Source organism: Propithecus coquereli, unplaced genomic scaffold, assembly GCF_000956105.1.
Source record: "Propithecus coquereli isolate 6110/MARCELLA unplaced genomic scaffold, Pcoq_1.0 Scaffold128, whole genome shotgun sequence".
NCBI lineage: Eukaryota > Metazoa > Chordata > Mammalia > Primates > Indriidae > Propithecus > Propithecus coquereli.
The window spans coordinates 823,142-835,136 of record NW_012136969.1 but is presented as its reverse complement, the minus strand read 5'-3'; the positions used below and the strand labels follow the sequence as shown (position 1 = coordinate 835,136).

Sequence of the window (11,995 nt, the reverse complement as noted above, 5' to 3'; positions counted from 1 at the left end):
TGTTTCAAAAAAAATATATATGGAAAGGTGTTCAACAACATCAGTCATCAGAAAACTGCAAATTAAAACCTCATGAGACAGCACTGCACACCCACCAGAATGGCTAAAATTTCAAAAACTGATCATACCAAGGTTGACGAATATGTGGATAACAAGAATTTCTCTTACATTGCTGTTGAGAGTGTAAACAGTTTGGAAAACTGTTTGGCATTTTCTACTAAAGGTGAATGTCCTACATAACCCTATGATCCAGACTTTAAAAAAAACAACAAAACTTCATGTCTACATACATGATATAATGCATAGAGAAATGTTGATGAGATTAAATCACTACAAACTTTCTGGAGGACAATTTGGCAATATTTATCACAGGCCTTAAAATAATCATACCCACTGACCCAGCAATTCCTCTTTTAGGAATATACCCTAAAGAAGTAATCAGATACATAAAAATATAATCCTATTAGTATTTCCGAAAGCTTTTTAAGAAGCCTAAATACTCAAAACAATAGAGGATTAAATTATAATGTGTCTGTACATCAAAATCTTAGAATCATCACTAAAATGCTCATGTGAAAGAATATTTGATGTGTTAAAATTGTTCGTATCAACAAATTTTAAAAAGCAGATTATCTAAGAGTATGTATGGTATGATACCAATCTGCGGAAAAACTATAAAACGGCAGGTAAGAGGGGAAAAAAAATTGGAAGGACATACACCCGTGTTAGTAACAGGATTGCTTCTCAATTAAATTCTTAGAAATTGGCAATTCCGTGGTACAAAATTCAAATGTTATAAAGGGTGTACGGTAGAATTTTCTCTCTTTCCCTTGCCCCTAGCCACCTCCCCATAGGCAGTCGGGGTAAAATGGGATTGGCTTTCAACCTGTCCCTTGGCGGACTCTGAGCCTTCCCGTTTTGTACCCCGCGGCGATTGCGAGGGCAGGGAGCAAGAGGGTGGGCGCCCGGGGGCGGGGCGCAGCGCTGGCCCCGCCCACCAGGCGTGGCTCCGTGTCCCCGCCCCCTGCAGACGCGCGCACGCCCACGCTGGAGCCGGACACGATGCACGCGCGCCTGCGCCTCTCCGCAGACCGTCTGACTGTGCGCTGCGGCCTACTGGGCCGCCTGGGGCCGGCGCCCGCGCTGCGGTTCGACGGGCTCTGGCAGGTGCTGGGCCGCGACTGCTTCGCCGCCGGCCGCCACTACTGGGAGGTGGACGTGCAGGAGGCGGGCGCCGGCTGGTGGGTGGGCGCGGCCTACGCCTCCCTGCGGCGCCACGGGTCCTCGGCCGCCGCCCGCCTGGGCTGCAACCGCCAGTCCTGGTGCCTCAAGCGCTACGACCTCGAGTACTGGGCCTTCCACGACGGCCAGCGCAGCCGCCTGCATCCCCGCGACGACCCCGACCGGCTCGGCATCTTCCTGGACTACGAGGCCGGCGTCCTCGCCTTCTACGATGTGACGGGTGGCATGAGCCACCTGCACACCTTCCGTGCCACCTTCCAAGAGCCGCTGTACCCGGCCCTGCGGCTCTGGGAAGGGGCCATCAGTATCCCTCGGCTGCCTTAGGGGCCAAGGCCTGAGTGACCTTCCCCGGCCCTCTTGTCTCACCTGGTCTCACCTAGAGCAGAGTGGCTGTTCTACTTCCTACTTTCTAAGCCCCTCTGTCTACCCCAGCCCTCCCCCACAAGTCACGCCCAGTGCTGTGACCCGTCCCTCTCCCACGCTAGTTTCAAACACGTCCTAGACACACGCCTGCTGCTGCTCTCTTATCAGACCTCCCCACACACAGACACCGCCACTGTCACACTGCACTACTTTTAGTCCAGGGTCCTGAAAGTGACATAGCCACAGGTGAGCCCTAAGCATCCTAACGTTGTCTGAATACGTCATGCTCAGCCTGAGAGCCTCCTCCCTCCTACAGCACGTGAACCTGGCACATAGTAGGCACACAGTAAATGTGTGTGAATAAATGACAGTCGCCTGGCCCTGCTCTTCTATCCCTTAAGGTCCCTTGGATCTGCCTCCTCTCCACCTTCTTCAGCTTGTCCACATCACCTCCCTCCGGAGCTTCTTAACACTCCCTGGCCTGAACCCTCTCCCATCCTCATCTTCCACGCCAAACCCAGACTGATCTATCTAAAACCTCACTTAACCTCTTAGAAATTTGAAGAGGCTCCCAGGGACTACATGGAAAAACAAAAAACAAGCTCTTTCCCTTAGCATTCAAGGCTTTTCTAGTCTGCCCGAGACCACTTACCCTCATCTAGCTCTTGCTGCTCTTCAGAGACCCTCCAATCAGAAGTGTGAGTCACACAGTTCTCTCTCTGCATCTTGGCCTTTGCTGCTGTCCTGCCCACGCCGCATGGGCCCACATTTGTAGAGGAAAACCTTGTCTGCCTCAGTCTTCCTCAGGCCACAAGAATCACTCTCCTTACAAATTTGGGACCTACCTTTCCAACTTGATTGGAAGTTTTTGGAGGGCAGCTATGTCCACCTACACCCTCCCCACCCTGCACAGTCCAGAAAGTGCCTTCCCTCCCAAGCAGTCAGTTCATAACCAGCAGGTGCCTATCACTGAATCACAGAACAGCTGATCTGGGAAGGCTTCACGGATCATCCGGCCTGACCTCATTGTACAATGGGGGAGACTAAGGTCCTGAAAGAACTGGAAAGCTGCTTAAAGTTACCCATTGTGATTTAGGGCTGAACCAGGCCTGCGGCCCAGACCCGTGCCCCACCCACCAGCCCCCAGGCAAGTGTCTGACCTGTCCCTTGGCCCAGTTTTCAGGCCCAGCTTTCAAGCTGGGAGATTTTACTTACTCATTTCTCAGGGGATGTTGGGAAGGAATCAGCAGGGACTATTGCTAAGCAACCACTGGCAGTTTTCCCCACTGTCTTGGGACAAAAAGGAGACGAGTTAAGTGCGGTTTGGGCAGCCCTAGCCGGACATCCCCATGCTCCTCAGATCCCTCAGACCAAGATGTTGCCAAGGAAACCCAGAGAGCCCAGCTTTCTGCAATGAAGTGACAGAAAGAGAGAACCAGCAGCTCCTTTAGCAGGGAGAGGTAGGCCCCCTTCCCAGGGCCTGTGCCTTGGTTCTGAGGGTTCAGCATCCTGATTTGTCAATTCCCTAGACAGTTTTGAAGTCTCGCTGTGTTAAAGCATCTTCTTAGGTGCTTGGTGGGAGGACAGTGGGAGGGTGAGGAAAACACAAGACTGAATCCCCCTCACAGTTTAAACAGACTCTCAGTGTGTTAATTAGTTTGAATCATATAAAACTGTCCATTTTCAATAGTTTTTGACTTAGAAATGGTGCTTTCATACGGGGCAATGTAATATAAGAATACAAGGCACCTCAAAAGTGCCTTTACTTCTAACCAAATAACTTAAAACTCTAGCTAGGTAGGTGTCTAAGTACTATGCTTCAGAAATCCTGAGAAAAGGGGAAATTAGTTCTACTAATTAAAATTCTAATTAATTTGGAAATGGCCCAAAGCTGAATTGTGATGGGCAGAAGACATTCCTGACAGAGGGAAGTTAATACACTTGACCCCACATCTCTGTCCATCCCTGAAGACCAAGGCCTGTTCCCAAACCCACAGCCACAGGGGCTAAGTAATAAGACAGTTCTCATGGTCTTGCAGTGCGCTGTGCTCACACTTTACAGCTAACCTCACTTGACCCTTGGGGGTAGAAAGTTATCTCAGGCCTCCAGAGGGCAAAATGGAGACCCAGAATGAGTCACTTGCCCAAGGTCACACAGCTAGTGGTGGAGCTGGGGTCTGGGCCCAGGCTGTGAGCTCTAGGTCTGTGCTCATGTCCACCAGGCACTGTTGCTCAGGGTGGACACAGCTGGTCTCTGGCCAGCACGTGCTCACTGTGGCCCCCTCTCATTGAGTTACTGCCTCTGATGCTTTGCTTCTGCCTGGTCACTCCGTGGGACTTGACTGTTCCTTTGGATTACCTTCCTTGGGACCTGAGATGAGGCCTTACACCCAAAGGGGGACTAGTTTTGAGAGTTTGGGACTCATGTAGCAGAAACAGAACTGGACTATGCAGGCTGACAACTGGCTCTGTGCCAAGGCCTGTGCTAGCCAGAAAACTGCAGTCTCAGTCCATGATCAATTGTGTGACCTCAGGCTAGTCACTTTTTATTTGTCGGTGTCATTTGTAAAACGGGGGTAAGGACACTAACTACCAGTGCTGTGAGGCTCAAATGGGCCAAAGGTTATGGACTTGCCTTAAAAACCGTAGTGCTGTATCATGCGAGGATCTGTTAGCATCCCCAGTGGCGTTCCCATTGTACTGTCAGAGTGCTGAGACAACTGATACTCCCAGCTGCCACCTGGCAGTAGCAGGAACCTCCCTGAATATTCTCAGCATAGGAATGAAGCTTCCTTGGGCCATGTCTATAGAGTACTGTCAATTTACCTTATTCCCTGTCAGATTTTAGTTTGTAGATGAAAATTCTTTATTGATGTGACAAATTGCTTCCAGATATTTTTAAATGACAGCAATTTTCTAATACGTGGTTTAATAAAGCATGAATATTGTCTCTTTTAACCGTGCTCTTCTTCATTGGGGGTTCATGTTGCTTCAAGTAAGTACATAGCACCCAGGCCTGGACAGGCCCCCGCTATCACCCATCCCTTCCCCAACTTTCTGGTGGTAGTCAGCTGGTCCCAGGTTGGATGTCTCTGGTGATGAGGAGTTCACTACTTCTGAAGGTAACTCACTAAGTTCTTGCTTATGTGGAAACAAACCCTGACTCCCAGCTATCCCTATCCAAGATAGTATTATGTAGCTTTTGGCATCTTTGTGATCATCCTTTAGCAACAATGAAGCCATTTGTAGTCACTTCCTAAATTTTAGAGATTTCAGGGACCTTCCCTTCCCTATTCTATCTAATCTCTTCTGTTTCTGCCATTCCACTTTGTCAGGGAGCAGGAGACCGTGATGCCAGCCTAGTGGAGGTGCAGCCCAGTGGAGGGCACACAGAGGTGGCCCTGCACTGCCTGGGCCTGGTGGGCGGAGGAGTCAGTACGTGATGAGGGGCAGCTTGCTCACGATGGCAAGCTGCACACGACGGGGAGTAAGCATGAGCGTGAAGGGCCCAGGTCTGAGTCTACCATGTCCTGCTCAGAAACCTTCCATGGCTCCCCACTTCCCATAGAACAAAGTCCAACTGAGCAGGCTTTTAAGCCCTCCCTTCCTTTCCTCCCCATGTGTGCACTCCCTGCTAACCCATCACTTGCTAGTCCTTAGGCACTCTGGGCATTTTCCAAGCCTGTGCCCCAAATCACAAGATTCCTCGTCACTTCCTAACCTGCAAGGTTGAACTAAAGTGCCAGCTGTTCCAGTTCCACGTGGTGTTCCCTGGCCAATGCTCCTTCTCCCATCCCCACTCCTGTCTCGGCTCCTATGACTCTTGCTAAATATCTCTGCTGTTCACCCACATGGGGCACCGTTTGTGGCGGCGCCTGCACCCAAAAGGCCTTGAATTCCTAGACAGGGACCGCCTGCTGCCTCACTGTGTGCCCAGACTGCGCCTCCCACCTGTCAGGGATGTCTTTTAGACCCAAGCTTCCCAACTCAAATGGGCTAGAAGTGTGCCCCAATATCAATCCTTCAGCCCTATGGGCAACCTGGCACAGCATGAGGTGGCCAGCCGCTACTGGCTGCAAGCAAGCCCGTAATTCCCCACACGTATCACACATGCTGTCATTTTCTCTAAGCTGGTCTGGACAGCGGCCCTCCTGCTCAATTCTCTCTTAACACATCACACAGGCCTCTACTCAAAAGGCAGAGTTAAGTCCTGACACTGCAGGGGCTCTTCCAACTCTCAGCCTCAGATTCCTCCACTCGGGGAATCTGGCCGGGGTTTAAAGAGCACCTTGGGCCCTTCTGATGTTCCCGTCTGTCCAGACCTGGAGGTGACCCTCTGGTTCCCTGTTGGGAACCGCCTCCTGCACGTTCTTGGCCAGATGCTAGGCCAGGCCCTTCTCTCCCTTCCTTCCAGGTCCATATCCTGTTTCCAAGTCCTGGAACATACCCCTCTACTACCATATTCTGTCGTTTCTTGTTAGGAAATCTCGGATATTTGCTTAAATGTCACCTCTACTGTTGTAGAAAAAAAGGCCATGGAATCAGAAATCAATTTACTCAACATCTGCTTACAGGGGAAAATTAAAAGGGGTGAACACCAGCCAGAAATTGATACTATTACACTTCAGTTCATAGCACATCAATTTTACAGTTTCTCTTTTACACAAGTACACACAAGATTCCCACCTACCCACCCATCCAGACACACATGCCGTTCTAGAAATTGTTTTGGGATCCACAGGAGAGGGAGGCCTTATACTCACAGGTAAAGAAGCTTCAAAAGTCAAATTATACGCATGTGAAAAGAGCCTCAAATACACACTTTGAAACAAGAGGAGTTATATAGTTATATAGTAAACAAGGTAAAATAAATGTGAAAGATTAAGAATTTGAAAATACATTTGAAAAGAATTATTAATCTCAGTACTTGTTCAAAACAACAGAGGAATATGACACTGAATCTCTATAAAATGTTCATGCTTTTTGTTCAAGGAAGTAAAACAAGCTTTTTTGTTAGCTGGGTTTGTAATTTTATAATATGTGACATAAAATTTTGTTGCTGTAGAAGGGCTGATTTCAGCACATATCCCGTGTGACTGCTCACTATGCTTACGGTTTACTGTGCATCTGCCCCATCTCTGAATGCAGATTCCCTGAGGAAGGGATGGGACACCACCGTATCCTCAGTGCCTAAAGCACTGAGGCACATAGTAGGCTTCAAAATTTGTTGAAAGAAAGAACCATTTCCCTCTCTTTGTTCACAGAGATAGGAATGCTTTCTGCATTTCTCTGCCTGTAAGATCCTTTGACCAATCCCTCCTCCAGTGCAGAGTGACCACCATACGATACTAACTGGACACAGAGCCCAAGGGCAGGAAGCGGTAATGGCAATGGAGGAGTAAGGCAGGGTGTCAGGAAGTGAGATCTGTTTGGCATCACAGGGCATGGGAATGAAGGCTTAACGGAGAGGACCCGAGCGGCCGTTTCTTGCCTCTCTGTGCAGGCACGCAGCACCTGGAGGACATGGACTTGCTCTTGAGCCCACCTCCCCTTCTGTGCCAGCCACCTTGAAGCAGAGACTGCCTCATTTCCTCCTCTTATCTCTCCAATGCGCTTGACACAGGGCCTGGCCCAGAAATATCTGCTGTGTAAGGAGGGGCTGGTGGTGGTGGATGAACGCCAGGTCCCTGGAGACCACCACTCCTGCCCCAACTCACCCACCCGATGGCACCAGCAAGGCAACTGAGAATTCAGAGAATGGCACTTTATTTAAGACTTGATTTTTTTGCCATGATTTTCTACCGATTCTTCCATGATGGTGTCATCTTCTTCAACAGTGACCAGGACCTTCTTGCCCACGAGATTAAAGATGTCTTCGGGAGGATAGCCTTTGGGCTCACCCACCTTCACAGTGAGCATGTCCAGCGTTAGAACGGTGCCTTCCGGAATTTTCACTTTGGCCACCACAGACTTGCCCAGCTGTGGACAAAATTAAGACTCAGTGCCAGCTTCAGAGAAATAACTGGTGCACATCGCTTTACACCCAAGGTCCCTGACCTGTCTTCACAAGGTACCTTGGGAGCGGGGACTCTGTTGTCCCCCACACCGCCCAAAACAACATCTCATACACAGCAGGGATTCGGTCAGTGTGGGGTGAATCCAGAGACTCAGAGGAGGGGCCTTTAGAATAAAGTGCAAAGGAAAGGGCTCGGGCTATGTAGACAGGCAGGTTCAAATCCCAGTGAGCTCCCCCTGGGAGCTGGGGATAAGCCGTGTTTAGTTTCCCTGTAAAATGGGAAATAACGGTGCCTGTATCTTGCCAGATGACTGTAAGGATCAGTGATAATATGTAACGTACCTGGAACATACGTGGAAACTATGATTCCTTTTGTCACCACCTAGCTCAACATCTCACTGTAAACATGGGGAAACTGAGGCCCACGAAGATGGTGACTTGGCCAAAGTTGCAAACAGGATGAGAACCTAGAGGATGAGATTCCTGACTCCCACTCCACTGCTCTTGGGGGACACAAACCTTACTGCCACTCGGTTTGGTAAAATAGGAGTATGGAGGGCTCACAAGACTGTGAGTGTGACAGGAAAGAGGGCTCCCCAGGAAGGACAGATAGGACAGGCAGGTGAGGGGAATGAAGGGTGCCTGACGCTCACGACCCATGTTTCTCTCTTCTCCACAAATGCTTTCAAACAAATTATCTACTTTATTACTCCACATCTTGCACGTGAGAGCCCAAGGAATCAATTCTACATGGAATTCAGTGCCAGGATAAAATGTCTGTCTTATAGTGTACTGTTTGCTCAGGGAGCCAAATTAAGTGCTCAACTGCTGTAAATCTCATTCTGGTTTCTCGTGTGATTCTCTCCCCATTTCCTCTATAAAGTAGTTTATCTCTTTTGAGTATTATTTTGATTTCCTGGTATATATGCCTCTTTAATTTGGGGTATTAGTAGGTATGCCCCACTGGAATAAAAGATGACACTATTCCCCACGAATGCCTGGTGTTTGATCTTTGCCTTGACCTGGACAGCCTGCGGCAGATTAGGTGTGTCTACATGCCTGACAGCCCAAGACACCTGGCTCTGTGACTCAGAGGGCAGCAAGAAGGTCCAGGCCACCTCTTCCAAGAAGCCCTGACAGTCAGTGTGCCTGGCAGTGCTTCTTGGGCTCCACATCCCTCCCTCTGAAGGTCAGTGCTGCACAGGGAATACTTATCTGCATCAACACCCACCAACCCCCTGCGATGACTCACTGCCGTCTGTCCAGCGCCTCCCCTGCTTAGGGAATGCCACAGGCTCTTTTCCCGATGCCTCGCAGAACCCCTTGCCTAAATGTTTCCCAGGTTTTTCAGAACTTACCTACTCCAAGGGACCCTGGGCATGACCTATCTATCCCAAGGCTCACCCCCTTCACATCTCCCGAAGTCTAGGAGCACTGGGGCCACAGGCTTCAGAGATTTAGTGGAAGAGTCTAACATAACCTAGGAGGTGGCCAGAAAAACCAGTAAAGTTCCCCTGAGGTAACATATTTCTCCTACTGCTACGAGTGACTACTGCATAAGATACTGCTGTTACGAGTAACACAGTTCTCCTGCTGCTAACACGAGCCTGAAGAAGCTCAGAGGAGTTGGACCCACACTCCTTTATCAGCTCATCGGCCTGGCTCAGGTAGGGCTGGTACTGACTGTCGTCTCAGATCAGCCCACCTTGTCCCCGCTCACAGCCGCGGAGCCGAGCAGAGTTGGGCAGGACGCACCTTCTCATTGCAGGCCATCTCACAGGGCAGCAGCTGCTTGGTCGGGGAGCCCATGGCCCTCTCCACGAGGCGCACTGACCGCACCAGCTCGGCCAGTTCTCCAGGCTCCAGCGAGGCTGAGTGGTCGCTCCCTTTCCAGGTCTTGTCCAAAGTTATGTGACGTTCCAACACCTTGGCTCCCAGAGCCACTGCAGCCACAGATATTGCTATGCCCGTTTCATGCCCAGAATACCCTACAGGAATGTCAGGAAAGACCTTCTGATATTCCTTTAAAATAGAAAAAGGAGGAAAAGGTTAAATAGTGTGGTGCTTTAGGCATATTCACCAGGGTCAGGCAGATCTGAATTGAGTCCAGTTTAGCCACTCACTGGCTGTGCAACCACGAGCAAGATGCTCAGCCTCTCTTTCCTGGGGATTATAAAAGCACCTGTCCAGGGCTGCTATAAATGCATGCAAAGCACTCAGCATGTTGCAAATGCTCCAAAAACAATAGCTATTGTTATCATTAACAATGAATTTTAAGAATGTTTCACACTGCACAAACCACCAGGAAAAACAATGGAACTATAACCAAATGCCTAAACTCATTCAAAGAGCATCTGTCACATTTAATTAGCCTGAGCTGCTGAAAGCAAGTGTGCTATATGCAAAAATACCATCAATAATATATACAGCCCAACCTCGAAATAGTCCTTTGGTGGAAATGCTAAATAATTAATTAATCAGTTATCTATAATGCAGTGAATGCAACAAAAGACATTTTAAGATGGGTGAGTCTTGTCAGTGAGGGTGACCAAAAAGCTTAAGTATAGGAGAAAGACTCAGATGGGGTTTAATGCAAGATTAGGACAGTGGCGTGGCAAAGGCCTTGCATCCCAGGCTTAAGGGTGTGTGATGGAGTGCAGGTTGATAGGTCAGAGAATCCGAACTGCTGCAACATGGGGGGGTGGGCCCAAGAGGGGGTGGGCTGGCAAAATAACTCTCACCATGCTATGGTATCAAGAGAGAGGAGGACATGACAGCACCTTGGGTGGGGATGGAAGAGAAACGGTGTCTACAATATACTGAGAAAGAAAATTAAGGGAAATATCTGGAGCCACATATACTAAATTGTTAATTATGGTCATCTCTGTGGGATGGAATTACAGGAGATGTTCATTTTCTACATTATATATATTCCGAGTTAAGAAAAAAAAGGTCTGAGTTAAGAAAAAAAAATGTTTAAGTTTTTAAAATGATTTTGGCCTGGCATGGTGGCTGACAGTAATCCCAGCACTTTGGAAGGCCTAGGCAGGAGGATGACTTGAGGCCGGGAGTTCAGGGCTGCAGTGAGCTGTGATGACGCCACTGCACTCCAGCCTGGGTGACAGAGTGAGACCCTGTCTCCAAAAAAAATAAATAAATAAAAATAAAATAAAATGATTTAGAAATGAGCTAGAAGTGGAGAAAAAACTATCAGGATTGGGAGGGACAGAAAGTTTAGGTAAAAAGATAGCAGGGTCTGTTTTCAAAAAGGTTAAAATTTTTCTTAAATATAAAGGCTACATGGCAACATGTAAAAAAGCTTATATTATCATGGAAAAAACCAGAATGTCAAATATTACACTGAAAGGAAAATATAAAAGGAAAGCTGGTTAACTGCAATATCAGGATTACAAGTATGTGTGTGTGTATATATATATTTAGAATTCCATTATTGTTACTATAATGTTTTTTATGATAATTACATATATATTTGTTTTCTAATTAAGTTAAATTTCAGGTGATACCAGGAGAAATTGATAGAGATGGCCCGACACATTAAAAGACAAAAAACTAGGCAGACGGGGCCCAGGTTCTAGTCCCCACTTTGCTACCAAGCTGCTGTGGGGCCCCCTTGGGACTGCACTTCACCATCTGTAAAATGATGGAGTAGACAAAATCTTAAGAGAGAGGAAGCTCCCTCAAGGCTGTCACTGTAACCAGTTTGAGCCTCAAGGATGCTCAGAATTAGAAAATAAGAGAACCAGCAAATAATAGAGCAGAAAAAGCCAGTTTCAAGAAGATCTCCTATAAGTGAATATGAAAAAAGACAGATATCCATACACCAATGTTCATAGCAACATTACTGACATTAATCAAAAAGTGGAAGCATCCCAGTGTCCATCGGCAGATGAATAGATAAAGAAAATGTGGCATATATGAAAGATGGACTATTATTCAGCCTTGAAAGGAATGAAATTCTCACATGCCACAACATGGATGAACTTTGAAGACTAAGTAAAAAAAAGCCAACATAAAAGGACAAATATTGTATGATTCCACTTATATGAGGTACCAAGAGGAGTCAAATTCATAGACACAGAAGGTAGAATGGTGGTTACCAGGGGCAGGGGGGAGTGAGGAAATGGGGAGTTAGTGTTTCATGGGTGCAGAGTTTTAGTCTGGGATGAAGAGAAAGTTCTGGAGGTAGATGGTGGTGACAGCAGTACAACAGTGAGAATGTGCTTAATGCCACTGAACTGTACATTTAAAAATGGTTAAAATGGGCCGGGCACGGTGGCTCACGCCTGTAATCCTAGCACTCTGGGAGGCCGAGGCGGGCGGATTGTTTGAGCTCAGGAGTTCGAAACCAGCCTG

At 48.0% G+C, this 11,995-nt stretch overlaps 2 protein-coding genes across 2 annotated transcripts in view; one reads left to right on the top strand and one right to left on the bottom strand.

Annotated features, from left to right (window-relative positions):
• Positions 1–4,557, top strand: part of TRIM14 (tripartite motif containing 14) — a 30,374-nt gene extending 25,817 nt beyond the window's left edge. The window contains exon 6 of the mRNA XM_012638293.1: positions 1,031–4,557. Within this exon, the coding sequence (XP_012493747.1) occupies positions 1,031–1,566 (536 nt within the window). The 3' untranslated portion in view covers positions 1,567–4,557. The remainder of the gene's footprint in view (positions 1–1,030) is intronic.
• Positions 4,558–7,354: 2,797 nt separating this feature from the next.
• Positions 7,355–11,995, bottom strand: part of NANS (N-acetylneuraminic acid synthase) — a 24,647-nt gene continuing 20,006 nt past the window's right edge. Inside the window, exons 4-5 of the mRNA XM_012638265.1 lie at positions 9,377–9,643; positions 7,355–7,584 (exon numbers count right to left, since the gene is read on the bottom strand). Coding sequence (XP_012493719.1) covers positions 7,375–7,584; positions 9,377–9,643 — 477 coding nt within the window. The 3' untranslated portion in view covers positions 7,355–7,374. The remainder of the gene's footprint in view (positions 7,585–9,376; positions 9,644–11,995) is intronic.